Source organism: Dendrobates tinctorius, unplaced genomic scaffold, assembly GCF_039654945.1.
Source record: "Dendrobates tinctorius isolate UK_male_01 unplaced genomic scaffold, ASM3965494v1 ptg000035l, whole genome shotgun sequence".
Lineage (NCBI taxonomy): Eukaryota > Metazoa > Chordata > Amphibia > Anura > Dendrobatidae > Dendrobates > Dendrobates tinctorius.
Genome location: NW_027361703.1, coordinates 61,888,412 through 61,912,945, shown reverse-complemented (window position 1 = coordinate 61,912,945; position 24,534 = coordinate 61,888,412). Strand labels below are relative to the sequence as shown.

The 24,534-nt window shown below is 41.1% G+C and overlaps 1 protein-coding gene across 1 annotated transcript in view; it reads left to right on the top strand.

Moving 5' to 3' along the window:
• Positions 1 to 24,534, top strand: part of SLC2A13 (solute carrier family 2 member 13) — a 401,421-nt gene that overhangs the window by 309,061 nt on the left and 67,826 nt on the right. Inside the window, exons 5-8 of the mRNA XM_073573541.1 lie at positions 14,753 to 14,916; positions 16,239 to 16,359; positions 16,601 to 16,726; positions 23,911 to 24,029. Of these exons, the coding sequence (XP_073429642.1) occupies positions 14,753 to 14,916; positions 16,239 to 16,359; positions 16,601 to 16,726; positions 23,911 to 24,029 (530 nt within the window). The remainder of the gene's footprint in view (positions 1 to 14,752; positions 14,917 to 16,238; positions 16,360 to 16,600; positions 16,727 to 23,910; positions 24,030 to 24,534) is intronic.

Genomic DNA, 24,534 nt, shown 5'->3' with positions numbered 1-24,534 from the left:
AAGCCTGGGCAGCCATTGACTTCTGTCATCTTGAGTCATAGTTTGTCAATTCCTGGAAAACTCTTTGGATTGGATTACTGTTTGCGGATTAATTGCAGATTTGTAACCAGATCCACAGCGTACATTTTACACAATGTGTGAACATAGCCTTAAACCTTTTTCTACTAGGACATAACCTTACTGGCTCAAACAATTTCCGGTCTTCACCAATCATACCAAGATGGTGTTTGGACTGTACTAGGAGTGGAAGTTCATGCTCAAATATGTCTCCATTTCTGTTTTGCCTCCTGAGTCCAGTATGATATTAAAATGATTACGGAGTCAGTCAGTTGTGTTACTAAACTAGAGATGACTGCAGGTGTAGAAGGAACTATAATCGCATCTATGAATGCTTCCTCACCAAAGGCCTACAGAGCCCCTTACTGGTGAAACTATCCTCAGGGTTAGAACCACTGGGTTAGGTAACCACAGATATTATGTTTAAACATTTAGGTTCAGTTCCCGCGATAACTTTTCAATGACTTTTTGGAGTGTATTTTCACAGTGCAATAAAACGCAGTTACTTAACAGTTCTAAGGTCTAAGGGGTAAGGTTTCTCCTTGTGGAGAGTGACATACCAGCTCTGGCTTGTCAAGGTAAGGAGGCTTATTCGCCGTGCAATGCTGCTCTTGGAAATTTAATATGCAAATTGCCTCTTCAGAGAGAAAGAAGACTTGAACTCTATAGCGCCACCTGTTGGTAGTAGCGATCCTACAAGTCACAATCAACCCTTTAACGAGTCTTGTAATATGAATTAGGATAAAAGCCAAATCAGAATCTCAATTTGCAGACACTGTGTTTCGGGCTATTGACCCTTGTCAGTGCAAAGTATGAGAACTGATTTGGCTAACAGTTCTAGTAAGTGGATGAGATTTATAGAAATTTGATGTCCACTGTGCTTTTTTTACCCCGCACTTAGCCTGACCTGTTGTGCAGTATTATGTGCAGATCTTCCTCAAAGAATTGGATTAGATGCAGAAAATCTGTAGGTGGTAAACCATGTAATCCACACATTACTAACATTACAGTTTTGTCGAAGCCAAATATGAGGAAGTGTCAAATACAAAGCAGCTTAAAGGGAATCTGTCACCAGGTTTTTGCTATTTCATCTGAGAGCAACATAAAGTAGGGGCAGAGATTCTGATACCAGTGATGTGTCACTTAATGAGCTGCTTGCTGCGATTTATTTTGGTAAAATCCTTATTTTCTCTGCTGCAGATCTAGCAGTTCTCTGAATGCTGAGCTCTGTATAACCCTGCCCACATCACTGATTGGCAGATTTCTGCCCATATACTGTGTACGTAGAAAGCTGCCAATTAGTGATAGGGTTATATAGAATTCCTGATTATATTTGAATACCTAGGAGCAGGGTTACTAGTACTCCTAATGATGATTTACTGCTGATAAAACTGATTTTATTAAAACTACACTAAAACACGTAGCTAGAATCAGGGGTCTCTGCCTCTGTTATGTAGCTCTCAGATTAGATGGCAAATAGGCGCAGAAATGTCACAGAAAATCTGCAAAAAAAATCTCAAATAGTATTCGCAAGTAGTATTTTTGTCCATTTTGTGTAAAATTTCGCCTTCTCCTTAAAAGCAAATTAAACCTTTTTTGTTTGTGGGTTATCTTTGACACATCTGTTTTGGAGGCACTTTTCGTGGTATGCATGCGTCCCCTGACCCCCCTTTCGTGGTATGCATGGTCCCCTCACCCCCCTTTCGTGGTATGCATGGTCCCCTCACCCCCCTTTTGTGGTATGCATGGTCCCCTCACCCCCCTTTTGTGGTATGCATGGTCCCCTCACCCCCTATCTTGGTATGCATGGTCCCCTCACCCCTTATCTTGGTATGCATGGTCCCCCTCACCCCTATCCTGGTATGCATGGTCCTCTCACCCCCCTATCCTGGTATGCATGGTCCTCTCACCCCCCCCCCAATCCTGGTATGCATGGTCCACTCACACTCCTATCCTGATATGCATGCTACCCCTCACCCCCCAATACTGGTTTGCGTGGTCCCCTCACCCCCACATCCTGGTATGCATGGTCCCCCTCACCCCTATTAAACTGCACACATACAAAAAAAAACATTTATACTCCCCCTTCTTTCCTGTGCTCCAGCGTTGTCACGTTCTGCTTGAGGCCGATGGAGGAGTCTGGCACCGGAGTATGCGCATGCCCATAGCGCTGCCCGGCGCCATATTGCTGAAAACACACTGCAAATGTGTCTTCAGTAAAATGTCGCTTGATCGTGCTATGCGCATGCGCGATTCCGGATACACTCCTGCCCTGGTCTCCGGCCAAAAAGAAACGCCGCGGCAACGCTCCTCCCGGTCAAGTAAGTATGTATGTATGGCGCCCGAGATGGCGGTATGCTTACATAGCGCACTCTCCGGGTGCCATACACACTCCTCACCGCTGGCTGCCTCATTCTGTCTGGAGCCAGACTGCGCAGGCGTGGCGCGCTTGCGCAGTCTATAAAGGCTTTTGACAGAGTGACGCTTAGACCGTTGTATTATAAATATATATACTGTACATATGTTTTCACGAATATTTGAGGCTATGGAACCATTATATGTCCATTTTACAAGCCGGCGGGAAAATCTCGCCGTACGGATGCCATACGAATGTCACATGGATACTTTGATGCGAGGAAATCGCATCCTCGATTGCACACGGATGACATACGGATCACTGTTCATGAAACATTTGTGCGATTCTCGTCCTTGAAAAACGGACTGGTTTTTTTTTATACGTTTAGTGTGACTCCAGCCTTAAGGTTGGGGTTACAAAACGATGTGTGGTGCAGCAGAAATCTCAGACAAGTCACGCTGCAAAAGACATTTATGAAAACTGTCCCGCATGCCTTTTTTTTTTTTTTACTGCGGGTTTACTGTGTGAGGGAAAAAAAGACGCAGGCATGGCAAGTGAGTTGTGCGGCTAGAGCCCGCCGACAGAAAATCCAACACATTTCTAAACAATTGTGACTGTCGCACTTTCAGCACGTAGCACCTTGGGAAATCTTTTGTTACAATGTAACAATTCAATATCATGATCTCAATGTCGCAGTGTATCCCTAGCTTAGGTCCCATTTGTGCCCATATCAAGCTGTGTGAGTGATCTTTATAGCCAAATAGTACAGTCTAAAATATAACCCTATAAAGAGTGACAAAACTGACAGAACTACTCAGATTGGAAGTTGCAGAGAACCACATTCCCCCTTCCATTAGCTTATCTGATAGTGGCCTCAGTTCCTCTATGAAACTGTCACTGTTATCTTTTAATTTTACACGTTTGTGCCCCATTCTCATTGCCCATTTGCATGTAAATGTGAAGGCTTTTAGCTCTGACAGCAGTAGATATAGTTGTTTCTGTGAAACGCCTCCACGTGCTGAAGCTGCCAGTTCCGGAGGTGAGAGAAGACAGCTGATGTGAAAAGAGCTTGCCATGTACCTTTACTATAATGAGTCCTGCAGTTTCTTTATATTTAGATGTTCATAGATTCAGTTGTAGTCTTTTTTTTTTTTTTTTTTTTATGGGCAAATGCATTTCTGAAGCCTTTTTTCACCATATCTACTCTACTTTTACAGACATAAATTAAAAATATTGTTCCCTTTCATTTGGCTGCGCACCATCACTGTGACATCGCAGCAGCCAATCGTTGAGCGGCTGTGCCAGTGTAGTCAGAACACCCCCTTCAGAGTCACTAAGCCCACTGATTGGCTGCTGTACAGTTGTCAAGATGTCAGCACTACAGCCAATGCCAGGCTTCATGGGCAGTGGCGGAAGCTTGCCGGTGGACCCGCAGAAGGTGAGTACATTGTGGTTTGTTTTATAACAAGGTGCAGCTGGGATAGAAAGAAACTTAAACAATCAATTTAAGTCAAAACAATTCTTCACTAGTCAGAGCCATAATTATGCCTTCATGTTATGCTTATAATTTTTTTTTTTTCTGAATATGTGCTACATATTTACAAGTATTTGATTTTCTGAAAAATGAATGTCATTATAGTACCAGTGTGGTAAAATGGACAGCAGACATTTTAGGGCTCATTCACATTTCTGTGCCAGTTGGTCCAAGCACGAACAGCTAATGCATGAACTGGCTGCGACTCTTCCAACCCGAGCATGACCGCTTCATATATTTCCACGAGGCTGTCACACTTGAGTTGGAAGATGCACTGCCAATCTGTGCATTGCTGTCCAGTTTTGGACCAAAATTCATGAACGTATGTATGAGCTTTTAGAGTAAAGCCCCTATTCATCAAGACTGGCGACGTTCACGTCGGCCTTGTTGAGGGGGCATGGTGGAGTCAGATGGTCCTGAATCATTAAAAGGGACACAACTCTTAAAGGGAATCTGTCACCTATTTTCTCGAGTATCAGCTGCCGGCACCGCCGTCAGGGGATTATCTACAGCATTCTGTAATGCTGTAGATAAGCCCCTGATGTAACCTGAAAGATAAGAAAAATGAGTTATATTATACTCACCCAGGGGCGGTCCGGGTCCGGTTTTGGTCCGATGGGTGTTGCGGTCCGGTCCGGCACCTCCCATCTTCTAACGGTGACATCCTCTTTGCTTCCTATCATTGCTCCTGCACAGGTGCACTGCTCTGCCCTGTTGAGGGCAGAGCAGAGTCCTGCAGTGCGCAGGAGCCAGGAGAGGTCCGGCGCCTGCGCACTGCAGGACTCTGCTCTGCCCTCAACAGGGCAGAGCAGTGCGCCTGCGCAGGAGACACGACAGGAAGCAAAGAAGAGGATGTCACCATTAGAAGATGGGAGGCGCCGGACCGGACCGCGACACCCATTGGAAGCAAAGAAGAGGACGTTATCTTATGGTCTTAAGTGTGGTATTACTATATTATTCTTTTGTAGTGCATCCAGAAGTCTGAGCATTACGCCGTTATCACACATGCGAGAAACTTGGACGAGTCTGACAAGTTAATCCCCGGCACTGCCGCTGTCTCTCGGGAGTGGAGCATGCGGATCCATGTATTGCTATGCGAGACTCGTCCGAGTTTCTCGCGTGTGTGATCCCGGCCTTATGTCAGTGCACAGTAATGTATTGCTAATATTTGTTTCACTGATCAGCCGCAATGACTGATGTTGCTGAGAATTTTAATACGAGCTGTAAAGAGTTATCAGTCTGCTGAGCAAACAGCCTGGAAGCTGCCATCTGCTGTTATGTTTTTTAAAGACTGTTGGCATACATATTACACAGGAGTATCATTCCTTGTTAAAAATTTGTGTAAGTTTATATGTGAGATAGTATTTAGAGAAAATAGTATTCATATTAACCCCCTAGTGCCCAAGCTTGCTTAGGCCTTAGTGACTGGTCATTAATCTTTGTGCCTCTCTGCTATGCAGCAACTAAAAAAATAAAATTCATTGAAGTTTGTTTGTTTGAGGTTGTGTCATGCCAGACAAACTGTGTTATTTTATGGTGCTGTTTTGGGTACCATCTACCGTAAACTACGGTATTTTTTTAGCAATGCAAATAAAGAAAAAAATGATATTTTATTTTTTTTGCCGTATGGTGTTTTTTTTGTACTGGTGAACATTTTTTTTTCCCTTTTTATTCATTTTTTCCCACTTTAACCTAGGCACATGCATACGGCAACAAAAATGGCCGCACACCAGACGTGAGAGTGTGAAAAAAATAACTGTGTTCTTTATTGACCCACGTACATGTCACATTTTGGCTCTTCAAACTTTGTGAGCCATGAACAGCTCACTCAGTATTAGTGCCGGCTGTATGTCAGTGCTGGGGGACACAGTTAGAGCCGCCACTGTCTACACACTGAGTGGTGAATGAACTAGCGCCAGGTTCCACCTCTATGACTGAAACCCAAACACTGCTGGGAGGAATAAAGTTAATTCCCTCCCAACAGTGGGGTTCAAATTGTGGGCAGGTTCAGAATGTTATTAACCTGCACATTAACCTTATATCTGCAGGTTAATAGTGTTTTTCACGTGACCGATTCCCTTTAACATGCCAAGCTGAATTGTAATTGGTGGTAAATCACATCTTATGCCCATAGTTTCAGCCAAAGTTCTGATGAAATCCGCCATTTTGGTCCAGTTTCGTTTTATGTGCTGGCGAGTATAAGGCTACTATTTGTGTTGATGAACACCATTTGTTTGTTTTGTTTTTTTCATAACCTATCTTGACTCTTGTTTTGGTTTTATTTTTATTTTTTTATGCAGAGATCCAAATTCCCACAGCCAACCAATCTCCATAGACTACTAGTATGTGTTTACTGAAGAGCTAATTGACTTAAAAGAAGTGGCATTGTCACGTTGAACTGTTGATGAGATGGTCATTGTCTTCACATATTTTTAGCCAAGTAATGTAAATGTGTAAGCTAACCTGCTGGTCACCAACAACACATGCGATTCAATACACTAAACTCCCCTACTCCGGCTACTTGTGGCTCCATATAGTTACCATGTTATCTTTTTAGGGATATGTCTAAGCAGGGAATTGGAAACCTCGCATCAGATGAATGTAGAGCAAACTACTATAGTGTTATATATTACTCATAGAATCTGTGGGAATTTTGGACCCAAAATTGACATAACAATAATATGCAGATCCACCGCAAGGCTAGAAAATAAAATGTGCCTTGAGACGTATTCTTTTATTTACTTACGTAATTTGTGCAAAATATTTATTGTATTCACTTCAACTCTGCCACTCCTTATTTAGCAAATCTAATAAATTACAAATTCAAACAGATAAATTACACCATGGGGCAATATGGCCTGGGAAAGGGGCAAATTTCTAACATACAGTTACCCTATAACAGCAAAGCCCTACTAGATGTATACACCTCTCACTAACAGGCCATTAAAACATAGCCTTTATTATAGGCACTAAAACATTATTTACATACAGGTGCTTCCCACAAAATTAGAATATCATCAAAAAGTTAATTTATTTCATTTCTTCAATACAAAAAGTGAATCTCATATTATATAGTCATTACAAACAGAGTTTTAAGTGTTTATTTCTGTTGATGTTGATGATTGTGGCTTACAGCCAATGAAAACCCAAACCGAAATAAACATTGATCCATATTCAACAATGAAAACCATTGGGGGGCTCTCCAACCTAAGGTTATTATTACAAACCATAGGACAATATTTGTGTGTTTAGAATTCACATTAGTAAATACAATCAAATTAACCATTATAAAAGAAACTAAAATATAGTCCTTTTAATAAGACAAAATATAATGTAACCCCCCGAAAGGAGTGGTCTGTATAAAAATCCTTCATTTAAACCACTCAGGTAGAGTGTTTTTAAGGCGAAATATCAATTTTGCCTTTTCTTTTAGTAATATCTGATCAAGATTTCATTTTCCTTGCTTTAGAGTACTGTTTTGAATTATTACGCGAGTATTTGTAATTCTATAAGATAATTCTTTCTTGTTTTGTCCAATATACAGTATATTTTATTATCAAGGCTCTCCAGTTTCCTTTATGATTTGATAATTCACTAAGTACGCCATTATTTAGACAATTTGTATTTTGGATAATTAATTTTATTATTGAACTACAGCACTGTTGGTCAAGCCAAGAGGATAATAAACCTAAAACCTAGATATTTAAGATAGTAAAAGTGAGATTTTGTCTCTTAGGAAATTATCTTTGTGTGCATAATTATTGTGCAACTATTAAGCTGCAAAATGAAAGACGTACAGTTTCCCATCTCAATTGTTTATTTTCTTCAAAGTGAGAATGATAACCAAACAACTCAAAATAATTAATAAAGAAAAAAGGTCAGCTCACCCCTCAATCATCCAGGACCCTGAGCACGGAAGATCTGCAGTGCAGCAGGATTAGTAATCGCTAGAAGAGTGAATCCAGCTCTTTGTTCCTTAGAAATTCATCTTTTATTGGCGTAAAATAATTTTTTAAAATCCAGCTTCATAATTACAGCATTGTGTCACCAACATCCCCAGGGTGACACATCATTTCGGTGCTGAGTTGTTTTGTCTAGACTACTGATCTAGCCGAAGGCTCATCCATCTGCTTTGTCAAGAATCACTCTCATCTTATCAGTCCATAAAACTGTTGAAAATTTGTTGTCAGAAATTGGCCCAGTTTTGACATTTCATCTTATGTATTTTGTTCAGTGGATGTCGGGGCTTCAGCCCTCCTTATATTGGCCATGTCTCTAAGCACCGAACACCTTGTACTTAAGTGCACTTCAGGGAAGTTGCAGTTCTGGAATATGACAATACTGAATGATAAAGGGTTCCTAGTCTCTTCAAGTTTGATTCTTCTCAAATGTTTGGCAGTTAATGTGTAACTTTTTTCTCAACATGTTATTTGTGACCCTGTTGAGTACTTGGAACAAAACATTTTTGATGTTTCTGGGATCACACCCCAATTTCTTAGCAATTTCAAGAATGCTGCATCCCTCTGTAGGACTTTTAACAATATTTGACTTTTCAGTGTCCGTTTACTTTTTATTTTTACCCATTTTGCCTGAGTAAAACAAGCTGCCTAATAATTCTGCACAATTTGAACACCCTCCAACATTACACAAATACACATCACCTGATATGTTTCAAATCAGTAACCATTCAAGTTTATACAGCTTGGGAGCTGAAAATCTGCATAAAATTGAGGATGTGGTCAAAATACTCACTTGCCAATTGTGCACGTTGTGTATTTATGAATGTGGACTACAATTTGCTGTCATCTTTTGGTGCACAAGTAGTTAGTCTTAGGCCTGTTTCACACATCCGTTTGTCACCATCAGTCAAAATACGCTGTTTTGGAAAAAAAAACGGATCCGCCATTTTTCTTTGCGGATCCGTTTTTTCCCCCATTGACTTTCATTATCGGCGGATTTTGACTGATGGCCGTCTGTAGCATCCACATTTTTGCGGATCCGCCCAATATTTTGGCGTCCGCTGACCTGACCGGACGGACCCTGCAACGTCTTTTCTCTCTCCCGATCCGCTATTTTCTGTTTTAACCCGCAATTCTGTCTGGCTGCTGGATGAAAATCTCTCACTCTCTCATCGCGCGATCTCCAGCCCCATTTCTCTCATCGCGCGATCTCCAGCCCCATTTCTCTCATCGCGCGATCTCCAGCTCCATTTCTCTCAACGCGCGATCTCCAGCTCCATTTCTCTCATCGCGCGATCTCCAGCTCCATTTCTCTCATCGCGCGATCTCCAGCCCCATTTCTCACATCGCGCGATCTCCATGCTCTCACCCACATCCCGCGAGATGATCGCTCACCGCAGATGCCCGCTCACTACATCCGCCGGTATTAATTTTTTCTTTTTTTTCTTTTTTCCCCAGGCGCGGCTCCTTTAAATTTTTTACATCGGCAGATCCGTACTTCGCCGATCTGCTGACCCCCGTTTCTGTCAGCCCACCTGCGCATCCGTTTTCCGCTATTTTGGCAGATTGAGACTGACAGAAAAGACTGATGTGTGAAACAGGCCTTAGGTGTACTGTCTTTACTTAGTGGTTTTTATAGTGCTTGCACAGCTCTTCACTTGGGTGACTCTTGAATATGACTATTAATACTGTTTTGAATGATAAATGATTGATTATATATATATATACACACACAGTATATGTATAATGTATATACTTCTCTGGCAAAATTTAAGAGACCACTTTCAAATGTTCAGTTTGTCTGATTTTTCTCTATATAGGTATATTTTTGAGTAAAATGAAAATTGTTCTTTTAGTCTATAAACTTCTTACATCATGTCTTCGAAATTCCAAGCAATACATATTGTATTTTGTTTCTGACAAAGAAAAATGGTTAAAAAAACGAAAAACAGTGCTTTCAGACCTCAAATAATGCAAGGAAAACAAGTTCATTATCATTTAGAAACAACAATACTAATGTTTTAACTCAAAGAGTTCTGAAATCAATATTATGTGGGATAACCATGATTTTTAATAACATCCCTCATGCGTCTTGACATGCTTGCCACCAGTCTTTCACACTGCTTCTGGCACAAAAATTTAAGCAATTCTGTTTTTGATGGCTTGTGACTATACATCATCCTCTTGATTATATTTCAGAGGTTTTCAGTGGGGTTCAGGTCTGGAGAATGGGCTGCCCATGACAGGGTTTTAATGTGCTGGTCTCTTAATTTGTGCCAGAGATATAGATATATATATATATGTGTGTGTGTATGTATATATGTATATGTATATATATGTATATATATATATATATATATATATATATATAGTGCAGATCAAAAGTTTGGACACACCTTCTCATTCAAAGAGCTTTCTTTATTTTCATGACTTTGAAAATTGTTGATTCACTCTGAAGGCATCAAAACTATGAGTTAACACATGTGGAATTATATAATTAACAAAAAAGTGTGAAACAACTGAAAATATCTCTTATATTCTAGGTTCTTCAAAGTAGCCACCTTTTTCTTTGATTACTGCTTTGCCCACTCTTGGCATTCTCTTGATGAGCTTCACGATGTAGTCACCGGAAATGGTTTTCACTTCACAGGTGTGCCCTGTCAGGTTTAATAAGTGGGATTTCTTGCCTTATAAATGGGGTTGGGACCATCAGTTGTGTTGTGCAGAAGTCTGGTGGATACACAGCTGATAGTCCTACTGAATAGACTGTTAGCTTTTTTCTTGCCATAATACAAATTCTAAGTAAAGAAAAACGAGTGGCCATCATTACTTTAAGAAATGAGTCAGTCCGAAAAACGGGGAAAACTTTGAAAGTGTCCCCAAGTGCAGTGGCAAAAACCATCAAGCGCTACAAAGAAACTGGCTCACATGAGGACCGCCCCAGGAAAGGAAGACCAAGAGTCACCTCTGCTGCGGAGGATAAGTTCATCCGAGTCACCAGCCTCAGAAATCGCAGGTTAACAGTAGCTCAGATTAAAGACCAGGTCAATGCCACACAGAGTTCTAGCAGCAGACACATCTCTACAACAACTGTTAAGAGGAGACTTTGTGCAGCAGGTATTCATGGTAAAATAGCTGCTAGGAAACCACTGCTAAGGACAGGCAACAAGCAGAAGAGACTTGTTTGGGCTAAAGAACACAAGGAATGGACATTAGACCAGTGGAAATCTGTGCTTTGGTCTGATGAGTCCAAATTTGAGATCTTTGGTTCCAACCACCGTGTCTTTGTGCAACGCAGAAAAGGTGAACGGATGGACTCTACATGCCTGGTTCCCACCGTGAAGCATGGAGGAGGAGGTGTGATGGTGTGGGGGTGCTTTGCTGGTGACACTGTTGGGGATTTATTCAAAATTGAAGGCATATTGAACCAGCATGGCTACCACAGCATCTTGCAGCGGCATGCTATTCCATCCGGTTTGCATTTAGTTGGACCATCATTTATTTTTCAACAGGACAATTACCCCAAACACACCTCCAGGCTGTGTAAGGGCTATTTGACCAAGAAAGGAGAGTGATGGGGTGCTACGCCAGATGACCTGGCCTCCACAGTCACCAGACCTGGACCCAATCGAGATGGTTTGGGGTGAGCTGGACCGCAGATTGAAGGCAAAAGGGCCAACAAGTGCTAAGCATCTCTGGGAACTCCTTCAAGACTGTTGGAAGACCATTTCCGGTGATGACCTCTTGAAGCTCATCAAGAGAATGCCAAGAGTGTGCAAAGCAGTAATCAAAGCAAAAGGTGGCTAATTTGAAGAACCTAGAATATAAGACATATTTTCAGTTGTTTCGCACTTTTTTGCTAATTATATAATTCCACATGTGTTAATTCATAGTTTTGATGCCTTCAGAGTGAATCAACAATTTTCATAGTCATGAAAATAAAGAAAACTCTTTGAATGAGGTTGGAGAGACCAAAACAAACTTTTGGTCTGTACTGTATATATACACAATTCTCCCCAGTTTGTACACCAATTTTCTTAATATTATCGAAGCTCTCCAGTTCTCCTGTTATGACTTGATCATATAGGAGAAAGGTGTACCACAAATGGTTGTCATTATTCTCTAACACAGACCTGCCAAGAGGCATGATTATCATAAACACACTGAGCAATTTTTTTCTATTAAAAATATATGTAAATGTAGGGACTTATCTGCTAGACAAAAGATAGTCAGAGGGACAGATTGTTTATAGTATGAGGGATATTATTTTGTGTTTGTCCCCTTCCAATTTAGTTTTGGCCATTTCAGTAAATTAGAGTTGTCCATTGAAATGTAAAATCTGGCTGCTATGGGTAACAGTCACATTTTTTAGCAGTGTTTGTGCACAAGACAAATTGTTCTCATGGAGTAGGCTTTTCATGTACTTATTGTTACACCTTTTTTATTTTCTTTTTACTTAAAATAACTGTTACTTTGCAAGTGTCACTGCCATTTTTTTGTTACAGAAACTTTTGTCCTGCTCTACATTATAAGTTGTAATGTATCTCTATTTCTTCATTTTTTCATCTATGTAAGCAATGAATCAATTATAATCCCTTTCCACACTGTGCAATAAATGAGGCAAGTCGTTACTTCTGGTGCGTCTTTTTAACCCCTTAAATGCCACGGTCGATAGCAACCGCATGACGTGTGATGTGCCGGAGGATTGCTATGGCAGCTTGTGGCCATTTGTTAAGCTGGTCTACCATGTATGTGAGCAAGTATGCCCTGCCTAAAGGAGGCATAATATATTGCAATGCAGGTTTTGGTGTGAGCCTAAAATGTATAGTTACAAAAATACAATCCAGCCTAAAGAGAGAAAACTGGAACAATGTATGCACTCAGTCCATGTATATTTTTCTTGATATTTTAGAGTATCCCTCTCAAACGCCGTAACTGCAAGGTATCGGTCATAATTATATAGACTCAAGTACTGCCCAACCCAAAAAGCACAGCAATACTAAATGCATAATGAAGGTAAAAGGCAGACCTCACCCTGCATCTTTCAGTCCTTTATTTTTCATCATCAGAATCAACATAAAGATAAAAAAAAACATACAGCTGACTCCCTGCAGCACTTCATCTTGGCTTTGTCGTCGTCTTGTTTTTTCTGGAAATAATGTACAGTACAAAATTATGTATGACTATAACCAGCTGTAATAACCAAATATAAAAGTAATGCTATTTTTTCCTGTTGCTAAAAATAATTAAAAACAATGACAGAATTTATTTTTTCTTCATCAAAGCAATACAAGTAATTTGGTAAGTTCCATTGAGCGCATAAAAGTGGCAATAAAAACTAAAACTCCTCTCATAAAAAATGTGTCAATTGTAAAATAAAATGTTATGGCTCAGAAAGTGTAGAAACAAAAAAAAAAGTAATAGTGCAAAAGTAATCCTAAAAAACAGGCATGAAGCAATCTTAACAGCACACAAAGTAAAGTTAACATGTAATTGATATCGCAATAAAAAATATCCCAAGAAGCAATCATAAGATGTATGGGTTTTTTCACTCCACCTTAAATAAGTTATTAAGAGTTGTCCAATTCATTATATGTACCCCCAAAAGGTGCCAATATAAAACATTACTCCCACAAAAAGCAGTCCCTCACATGGCTATGTTCATAAAACATTAAATAATCTACACTTCTCGGTATGCTGTGCTCAAAAACCAATTGCTGTGTATTAAACAATAAACCTAGAAAATGCACAAAATAATATCCCAGCTCTTCATTTATTAATTTCAACTTTCTATCCTATTTTATCTCGTATTACATTTGAAATTAAGAAATATATAAATCTTCTCCTACGCATTGTCACAAGAGATTAGTAATGTCTTTCTCGCCTTCTTTATCCTGTCCTCCTCCTCCTCTCTATCTGGCTGTGAGACAACTATCTACAGCAGGAACCATTTTGTTCTCCCACCTTTGGGATGAACTTCAAACTTTCAATTGTTCATCAGACAAAATATAGAACTAATGACCAACAGTTTCCCAGTGTTCTCTGCAGAATTTTTGTGTAGAGATCCAATAGCTACTATTGTGCAGGTGCCGGCGGCGCCATCTTACTGGAGAAGGAAAAAAATAACAAATTCCTCCCCCAAGATGGCGCTGCCTGCACAGTAGCATAGCTGCTACGGCGAGGGTGGCACCATCTTGGAGGAGGAATTTGTTGTTTTTTTCCTCTCCAGCAAGATGATGCCTGTGCAATAGTAGCTATCAGATCACAGCTATAGACACTAATACCTTCTACTGTGCAGGCAGGGCGGGCGCCATTTTCAGATTGATTTTTTTTTTTTAAACTTGCTCAGTAACATCAGTAATACTTATTAACTGGACAGTAAACATGCAGTTATGCTGCAGTGCAGGTGCCACGGCCGGCACCTAGCTGCAGAAGGCTTTTAATTTTTTTTCTTCAGTATGTACATGTATTAATTAGGTAAACTAGGGGGCAGGTCAGTGAGGAATCAGTCACCTGTCAGCCATCTGCATTATGAATAATCAGAGCACCACATGAAGACTCCCCCCCCACAGGCTGCCCCAAAGTATGAGCAAATCATTAATGGAAAACTGAAAATAAAGATTACACAACAACCACAAGACGGATTTCATCAACCCAGGTATCAATTTATTCAGTATATCGGCGCCGACATAACACTGTCTGTAGTTTACAACGCACAATCCTGCTGACAGGTTCCCTTTAAAGGCCCTTAGAAGGCATGTTCTTAGGGGATAGGAGAAACAGTTTTATGTACCAAGGCAAATAAAAAAACAGTGTAATATCTCTCTTTTTTTACATACATTTCAGGTACTACAGTGCAACAATTTTACAGATGTCTGGTGTGGATGATGATAGATTGGCTATCTGGCTCTCCGCTATAACTGCTTTTACAAACTTCAGTTTTACACTTATTGGTGTTTGGCTTGTGGAAAAAGTCGGCAGAAGGAAACTCACACTTGGAAGTCTTACAGGTATGTGAAGAGTGTAAAGGGGGTTTTACACATAGCAATATCGCTAGCGATATCGCTATAACGTCACTGGTTTTGTGACGTTATAGCGATATCGCTAGCGATATTGCTATGTGTGATACTTACCTCTGACCGTCTCCCCCGCTGTCCGTCGCTGATCGCGCGAGAATGTCTGGCTCCATTTCTCGTCGTCAGCTTCCTGCTGGCGCCGACGAGCGACGCGTGGAGGTGGGCGGAGGACGTCAGGATCGCTGTGTGTGAATGGTAAGTATCGTGCGCTGCGTCGCTGCTGCATCGCTGTGAGGTCTGCCTGTGTGACAGCTCACTAGCGATCATTTAGCGATGCACCAGCGATCCTGACCAGGTCGGATCGCTGGTGCATCGCTAAATGTAAAGGGGCCTTTAGACTGTTGTAACCTGGAAGATACTATGTTTTGTATTTGTGCGGTTGTTAATAGTTTTAAGTGAACTTACTATTTGGCACTTACCACTATTGCATTTATATAATTAGCAATATTATTAGTTTATTGGGATTCTCTGGGGGGTGTCTTTAGATTACACTGCATAATTACTGTGTGAGCAACGCCCCTTGAAAAAGACCATAAAAATGATCATGTTGGGGGAAATAATATTGTACATGTTGGATTGGAACATGGCCAATATTTTTATTCTACGGAGAGACGAGGCCTTGCCAGAAATGTTAGCAAACCAGCACACTTTTTATGGAAGAGTGAAGAACTTATTGCTACACTTATGTCTAGCTTTATAGTTTTGTGACACCTACATTTGCTTTCAAATTCTGTTTACGACTTGCTGCTTTCTTAGTGTGGTGTCCGATAGCTAAACTGAGGTATAAGGGACAAGTGTTAGATTGGGAAAAGTCACTAAATGGCATATAAATTGCTTTTATCCACACCGCCACTGGTTGCGAACCACTGATCTATGATAAGAGTATTGGCTTTGTTTCTACATTGTTGCTGTTGGAGAAGGCAGTGCGGATCATTGTGACAGACTGCTCCTCTTTATATGCCATACATATGCCCACTACATAGAGTGCATATGGTACTAGTACAGGAAAATATATATCTTTGTACCGTGTTAGCCAGTAGATAGAAGAATATTCAGAATTGAGAGTCCTCAGTGGTTGATACCTTTTAATGACTAACTGAAAAGATGGTAATACATTGCAAGCTTTCGAGACTACTCAGGTCTCTTCATCAGGCTAGACTAATAGAACATCTGAAGTAGTATTAGTTAGTTTTTTTTTTTCACATTAGCACTTATTATCACGTCTAACTGATTTGCAACTAATTTGTTCCCCATAGGTACAACATTGGCGTTGATTGTTCTGGCTTTGGGCTTTTTATTATCTGCTCAAGTCTCACCTCCTGTAACCTTCACACCAACAGATCCTGCCAGTCAAAACTCTTCTTGCACCAAATATAGGTGACTATCATATGCATGCAATTCTCACTTCTGTTTAATATGCAGATATATGTGTTAAGTCTGTCTATAACTGTCCCTGCAGCATGAAGAATACATTGAAAATACTAACCGTGAGATTGACTTGTTTGGCCCATGTATAGAGTAGTATATGCCACCAAAAACAATAGCGATCCATGCTAGGATCTACAAGCAAACATAGATCAGTGTCTTAATAACTACTTTTTTTTTATCCTTTTTGCAGATTTTGTAACGGATGTATGCTGGATCCCAACTGTGGGTTTTGCTATAAAGTAAATGGTTCACATATTGTTGATTCATCTTGCATTCCAGTAGATCCAAAAACGACAGCACAGTCAGCATGGGGCAGGTAATCTTTATTCTCTTCTGCATACTTGAATTCTATATTTTAACCTATGGTAAATGCAGTTTAAAGGGAATCTGTCAGCAGGTTCTTGCTACCTCATCTGAGCGCATAATAATGTAGGAAAAGAGACCCTGATTCCAACAATTACAATTAGATTACTGGGTGCAGCAGTTGTTATACATTTAGAGTTCTTAGATGCATAATGTAGCAGAGCTTAGAAAACCCCCACCTACACCACAGCCTTCTGTGTACATTGTCTGTTGACAGTGAGCTGCTTATTCCAGAAGGGGACGAAGTCTGACAATTTGGCATGAGCAGCTAGTCAGGCAGTGATAATGTCCTAGTCATAAAACCTTCTTTGTAAGTAAACTGCACACAATCTGAAAAGTGACATTTCACGGAATTCAGTGTTTAACCCCTACCTCATGCTATCCTCAGATTACATAGCAAAAACCTACTGATATATTCCCTTTAAATGAAGGCAGAAAGTAAAGTATAAATATCAACCAGCACTACCATAATTCTCCATACTCGTCACATCTCTATTCCTCATACTTTTCTTTCATGTAGAAAAATGGAAACACGATGGACACATTATATAGCTACCTCAATAATGTGCCGTACCAACAATTGTCCTCTACAGTTAATCCCTGGTCACCATGTTGATATACCTTACATAGGTCACCGTTGTAGATAATCACCTCCTGTTTATTAATGGAGTGCTAATCAAATCTATATATATAAAATTGAATGTACAGTATGTGTGTATCACCAACCAATCACGAAGCATCTTTCATTTCACCAGAGCTGTTTAAAAGAAGCTGAGCTGTGATTGGTTGCTATGAGTAACAGTTTTCCCACTCCACGTCAACACCTCAGCAGACACTGACATGGTGGGAGAAATCTAACATCCCCAGGAACACAAGCTCCCAGCCATTGTCTGCCCCCCAGAAAGAACCAGAGAGCACATGACACAAATGAATCACCCCCTCACGTTCCCATATACACATCACACATCCTCCATCCCATAGGCACATCTTCCCTCTTAAAGGGATCTCCGGTATAGAAGTTAGGGTAGATCCCTCAGCGCTCTGATTCTGACCCCTAGCTTCTATTAAAGGGATCATTGGTATGGAAGTCAGGGCAAATCCAGTGCTTTGGTTTTGACCCCAGGCCTCTCTTAAAGGGATCCCCGGTATGGAAGTTAGGACCGTTCCACTCAGCGCTGTGGTTCTGACCCCAGGGTCTCTTAAAGGGATCATTGGTATGGAAGTTAGGGCAATTCCACTAAGCGCTCTGGTTCTGACCCCAGGCCTCTCTTAAAGGGATCCCCGGTATGGAAATTAGGACCGTTCCACTCAGCTCTGTGGTTCTGACCCCAGGGTCGCTTAAAGGGATCATTGGTATGGAAGTTAGGGCAATTCCACTAAGCGCTCTGGTTCTGACCCCAGGACCCTCTTAAATGGATCCACAGTACAGAAGTGAGGGCAAATCCACTCTGCGTTTTGGTACTGACCCCAGACCTCTCTTAAAGGGATCTCCAGTATGGAAGTTAAAGCAAATCCCTCAGAACTCTGATTCTGACCCCAGGCTTCTATTAAAGGGATCACTGGTATGGAAGTCAAGGCAAATCCATCCAGCGCTTTGGTTCTGACGCCAGGCCTCTCTTAAAGGGATCCCCGGTATGGAAGTTAGGGCAATTCCACTCAGTGTTCTGGTTCTGACCCAGGCTCTCTTAAAGGGATCCCAGTATGGAAGTCAGGGCAAATGACTTCAAATGCTCTGGTACTGACCCCAGGCTCTCTTAACGGGATCACCTGTATGGAAGTTAGGGCAAATCCCTCAGCACTCTGATTCTGACCCCAGGATTCTATTAATGGGATCATTGGTATGCAAGTCAGGGCAAATCCACTCAGCGATCTGGTTCTGACCCCAGGCCCCTCTTAAAGGGATCCCCTGTATGGAAGTGAGGGCAAATCAAAACTGCGCTTTAGTACTGACCCCAGGCCTCTCTTAAAGGGATCTCCGGTATAGATGTTAGGGTAAATCCCTCAGCGCTCTGATTCTCACCCCAGGCGTCTCTTAAAGGGATCATTGGTATGGAAGTCAGAGCAAATCCACTCCGCTCTGGTTCTGACGCCAGGCCTCTCTTAAAGGGATCCCCGGTATGGAAGTTAGGACCGTTCCACTCAGTGCTCTGGTTCTGACCCCAGGCTGACAGGATGATGTGGGATATTAGGGGTAGTAGTCCGGTGGCTCGGGATGACGGGATGATGTGGGATATTAGGGGTAGTAGTCCAGTGGCTCTGACAGGATGATGTGGGATATTAGTGGTAGTAGTCCGGCGGCTGTGACGGGATGATGTGGGATATTAGTGGTAGTTGTCCGGTGGCTCTGGCTGACGGGATGATGTGGGATATTAGGAGTAGTAGTCCGGTGGCGCTGACGGAATGATGTGGGATATTAGTGGTAGTAGTCCGGTGGCTCTGGCTGACGGGATGATGTGGGATATTAGAGGCAGTAGTCCAGTGGCTCTGGCTGATGGGATGATGTGGGATATTATAGTGAATGTGGCTATGCGGAGTGGGCGTGGCTCTACACTCAGTTTTATATATATAGATCTAATCATTATAATTTGTTATAACTAACCGTAGTTAGTTACTATGCCCGGGCAACGCCGGGCTCTTCAGCTAGTTATCTATAAAGCATTTTCAGTTTAAAAATAAGAGGAACGACATGTATAAAAGGACCAGTTGTACTTCCTAAATTTAAACAATATAAATTGTTATTGTGTTAACCCCTTCACGACCAATGACGCCACATAGGCATCATGAAAACTGGTGCAAATCTGACCAGTGACGCCTATGTGGCGTCATGACTTTAAAGCCCCCCTGCGGGTCGGGTGACCTAGGTCACTGAAAGGTCACCCGACCCGCAGATACAGGGGGCTTTGTTCTTCAGCATAGGGGGCGTGGCTTCGCCCCACGTGACTACGATCGCTCTGATTGGCTGTTTCACTTTTAACAGCCAATCAGAGCGATAGTAATATTTCATCAATGAAAATTGATGAAATATTACAATCCAGCCATGTCCGACGCTGCTGTAGCATCGGACATGGCTGGTGACAGCGATCCGACCCCCCCCCCACCCGTTAACGGGGGTGATCTGCCCCCGCCACTGAATGACAGCGGCGATGTGCCGCCGCTGTCATCATCTCTCCCCCGCCTTCCCTCCGCTCCCCCCGGCTTCCGATTGCCCCCCTCCCACCTCCCGGTACTCACCGAGTGCCGTTATGGCTCCCGCGGACCCGCCGGCTCCAATTTCCATTCATTCATTTTGATGACTTTCACAGTGATCAAAATAGAATGAAATGTAAATAAACCCCCCGTTTATCACCCCCATAGGCAGCATCAACTAATAAAATAAAGAAATTATTTTTATTTTCATTTGTCCATTAGGGTTAGGGTTGGAAAGAGGGTTAGGGTTGGAAAGAGGGTTACGGTTGGAAATAGGGTTAGGATTAGAATTAGGGTTAGGGTTGGAATTAGGGTTAGGCTTGTGGTTAGGGTTATGGTTAGGGTTGGGATTAGGGTTAGGGTTGGGATTAGGGATGTGTTGGGGTTAGGGCTGTGGTTAGGGGTGTGTTGGGGTTAGGGTTGAAGTTAGAATTGAGGGGTTTCCACTGTTTAGGCACATCAGGGGGTCTCCAAACGCGACATGGTGCAACCATTGATTCCAGCCAATTTTGCGTTCAAAAAGTTAAACGGTGCTCCCTCCCTTCCAAGCCCTAAACAGTGGTTTACCCCTACATATGGGGTATCAGCGTACTCAGGAAAAATTGCACAACAACTTTGGGGGTCTAATTTCTCCTGGTACCCTTGGGAAAATAAAAAAAATGGGGGCTAAAAAATATTTGTGGAAAAATTTTTCTTTTTTTTATTTTCACGTCTCTGCGTTATAAACTTCTGTGAAGCACTATGGGGTTCAAAGTGCTCACCAGGCATCTAGATAAGTTCCTTGGGAGGTATAGTTTCCAAAATGGGGTCACTTGTGGGGGGTTTCTATTGTTTAGGCACATCAGGGGCTCTGAAAACTTAACTATGACCGCAGACCATTCCATCAAAGTCTGCATTTGCCCAAACAATGGTTCCCCCCAAATATGTTGCACCAGCGTACTCAGGACAAACTGTACAACAACGTTTGGGGTCCAATATATCCTGCTACCCCTGTGAAAATAAAAAATTGCTGGCTGAAAATCTTTTTTTGGAGGAAAAAAAATTATTTTTTATTTTCACGGCTCTGCGTTATAAACTTCTGTGATGCGCTTGGGGGTTCAAGGTGCTCACCACACATCTAGATAAGTTCCTTGGGGGGTCTAGTCTCCAAAATGGGGTCACTTGTGGGGGTGTTCCACAGTTTAGGTACATCAGGGGCTCTGCAAATGTTACATGATGCCCGCAGACCATTCCATCAAAGTCAGCATTTCATAATGTCACTACTTCCCTTCCGAGCCCCGACATGTGCCCAAACAGTGGTTCCCCCCCACATATGGGGTACCAGCCTACTCAGGACAAACTGGAAAACAACTTTTGGGGTCTAATTTATCCTCGTACCCTTGTGAAAATAAAAAATTGTGCACTAAAAAATAATTTTTTGAGGAAAAAAATATTTTTTATTTTCATGGCTCTGCGTTATAAACTTTTGTGAAGCACTTGGGGTTCAAAGTGCTCCCCATGCATCTAGATAAGTTCCTTAGGGGGTCTAGTTTCCAAAATGGAGTCATTTGTGGGGGAGCTCCAATGTTTAGGCACACAGGGACTCTCCAAACACGATATGGTGTCCCCTAACGATTAGAAGTAATTTGCATTTCAAAAAGTCAAATGGCGCTCCTTCCCTTCTGAGCCCTGCCATGTACCCAAACAGTGGTTCCCCCCACATATGGGGTACCAGCTTTCTCAGGACAAACTGGACAACAACTTTTGTGGTCCAATTTCTCCTGTTACCCTTGGGAAAATTAAAAATAGTGTGCTAAAAATCATTTTTGAAGAAAAAAAAATATTTTTTATTTTCACTGCTCTGTGTTATAAACTTTTGTGAAGCACTTGGGGGTTCAAAGTGCTCACTACACATCTAGATAACTTCCTTAGGGGGTCTAGTTTCCAAAATGGGGTCACTTGTGGGGGAGCTCCAATGTTTAGGTACACAGGGGCTCTCCAAACGCGATATGGTGTCCGATAACGATTGGAGCTAATTTTCCATTCAAAAAGTCAAATGGTGCTCCTTCCCTTCCGGACCCTGCCGTGCACTCAAACAGTGGTTTATAACCACATATGAGGTATCGGTATACTCAGGAGAAATTTTTTAACAAATTTTAGGATCCATTTTATCCTGTTACCCATGTGAAAATGAAAAAACTGAGGCTAAAAGAAAATTTTTGTGAAAAAAAACTTTTTTTTTTTTTTACAGATCAATTTGTGAAGTACCTGGGGGTTCAAAGTGATCACTATGCATCTAGATAAGTTCCTTGGGGGGTCTAGTTTCCAAAATGGGGTCACTTGTGGGGGAGCTCCAATGTTTAGGCACACAGGACCTCTCCAAACACGACATGGCAACCGCTAAATATTCCAGCATATTTTCCATTCAAAAAGTCAAATGGTGCCCCTTCCCTTCTGAGCCCTGCCGTGCGCCCAAACAGTGGTTTATGACCACATATGAGGTATCGCTGTACTCAGGAGTAATAGCCCAACAATTTTTAGGATCCATTTTATCCTTTTGCCCATGTGAAAATGAAAAAATTGATGCTAAAAGAAAATTTTTGTTGGAAAAATTAAAATGTCCATTTTTTCTTTCCAAGTTGCTTTAGTTCCTGTGAAACACCTGAAGGGTTAATAATCTTCTTGAATGTAGTTTTGAGTAGCTTGAAGGGTGCAGTTTTTAGAATGGTGTCACTTTTGGGTATTTTCTGCCATATAGACCCCTCAAAGTGACTTCAAATGTGAGGTGGTCCCTAAAAAAAAATGGTTTTGTAAATTTTATTGTAAAAATGAGAAATCGCTGGTCAACTTTTAACCCTTATAACTTCCTAACAAAAAAATATTTTGTTTCCAAAATTGTGCTGATGTAAAGTAGACATGTGGGAAATGTTATTTAGTAACTATTTTGTGTCACATAACTCTCTGGTTTAACAGAAAAAAAATAAAAAATTTGAAAATTGCAAAATTTTCTAAATTTCGCCAAATTTCTGATTTTTTTTCACAAATAAACGCAAACATTATCGACCTAAATTTACCACTAACATGAAGCTCAATATGTCAGGAAAAAACAAACACAGAATCGCTAGGATCCGTTGAAGCGTTCCTGAGTTATTACCTCATAAAGGGACACTGGTCAGAATTGCAAAAAAATGGCCTGGTCATTAAGGGGTTAAACCAAAAAAACTACAGAAAACAAAAACCTTTAGATCTACACCACTGCACCAGAACCGGTTTCCTAGACCAAAAACTGGCCCTAGGGTGCAACCCATATGACTGGCATGATAACCAATAGAATCATGGAAATATAATGAATATCTGAATAGACACTTCCCTTGAAGTGATGACAAATAGTATTCAATAAAAAAGTGCAATGCACATATAAAGATAATGCATAACCAAAGAACGTATGAGGTAGCAGTTCCGCTGTACAATAAAGTACCATGTACAGTGTCACCAAGGTAAGGTTGCCATATGAAAAGTATAACAGGAGGTGGCTTCCCTGGGATTCAGTGGAAACATGTTGTTATTACATGGCATCACTATATACATTTTATGTTAGTCTTCAGTGGAATTTGAGGATATTTTATATGAGACCATATGTAACTATCAGGGCAGCACGGTGGCTTAGTGGATAGCACTGCAGCCATGCAGCGCTGGAGTCCTGGGTTCGAATCCCATAACATCTGCAAGGAGTTTGTATGTTCTCCCTGTGTTTGTGTGGGTTTCCTCCGGGTTCTCCGGTTTCCTCCCACATTCCAAAGACATACTGATAGGAACTTTAGATTGTGAGCCCCATAGGGACAGAGATGATGATGTATGTAAAGCGCTGTGGAATATGTTAGCGCTATATAAAATAAAGATCATTATTATTATTAGCTCTCAGAAGAAAAATAAAGCTTGAAATCAATTTTAACCTTACCCATTTTGTTTCAGATGTACAAATGAAACCAAATCAAAATCTGGATCATATTGGGCTTATAATTACTGTCCGACATCATATTCATGGACTGTGCTCCTTGGATTAATATTGTACTTGTCTTTCTTCGCACCAGGTAAGAGATCTTGACAGAGTCATAATTTTCCCATAGATTCTACCAATAAACAATGAGGATTCTGTAAATGTTACATACTGGTAACTATCAGTTTCCTAATATAGTGCTATGCTCCAAAAATCCTAATTTGCTTTTCCTGAAACGGAGCATATTTTTTGTTAATGAAATTATTATAGGAAATTGCTTTCCTATTTGGTGAAATAGCGCAGAGCTCATCTAAAGCCATGTTAATAAAACCATTTGACTTTTTCATTTTAAAAGATTAGTGGGTTTAGGTGGATTTTTTGGAATATATTGTATGCTTCCTGCTGGGAATACAAAGCACCTTTTGTTAAAAATGTGGAAGAGCAGAAAAAAAAAATAGGAAAAAAAGTCACATATAACTTCTTTGCATGCAAAGTTGAAGCCAGATGTTTACATACACTATATAGAAAGACCCATATGCATGTTTTTCTCAATATCTGACCTGAAATCAGAATAAACCTTTCCTGTATTGGGTCAATTA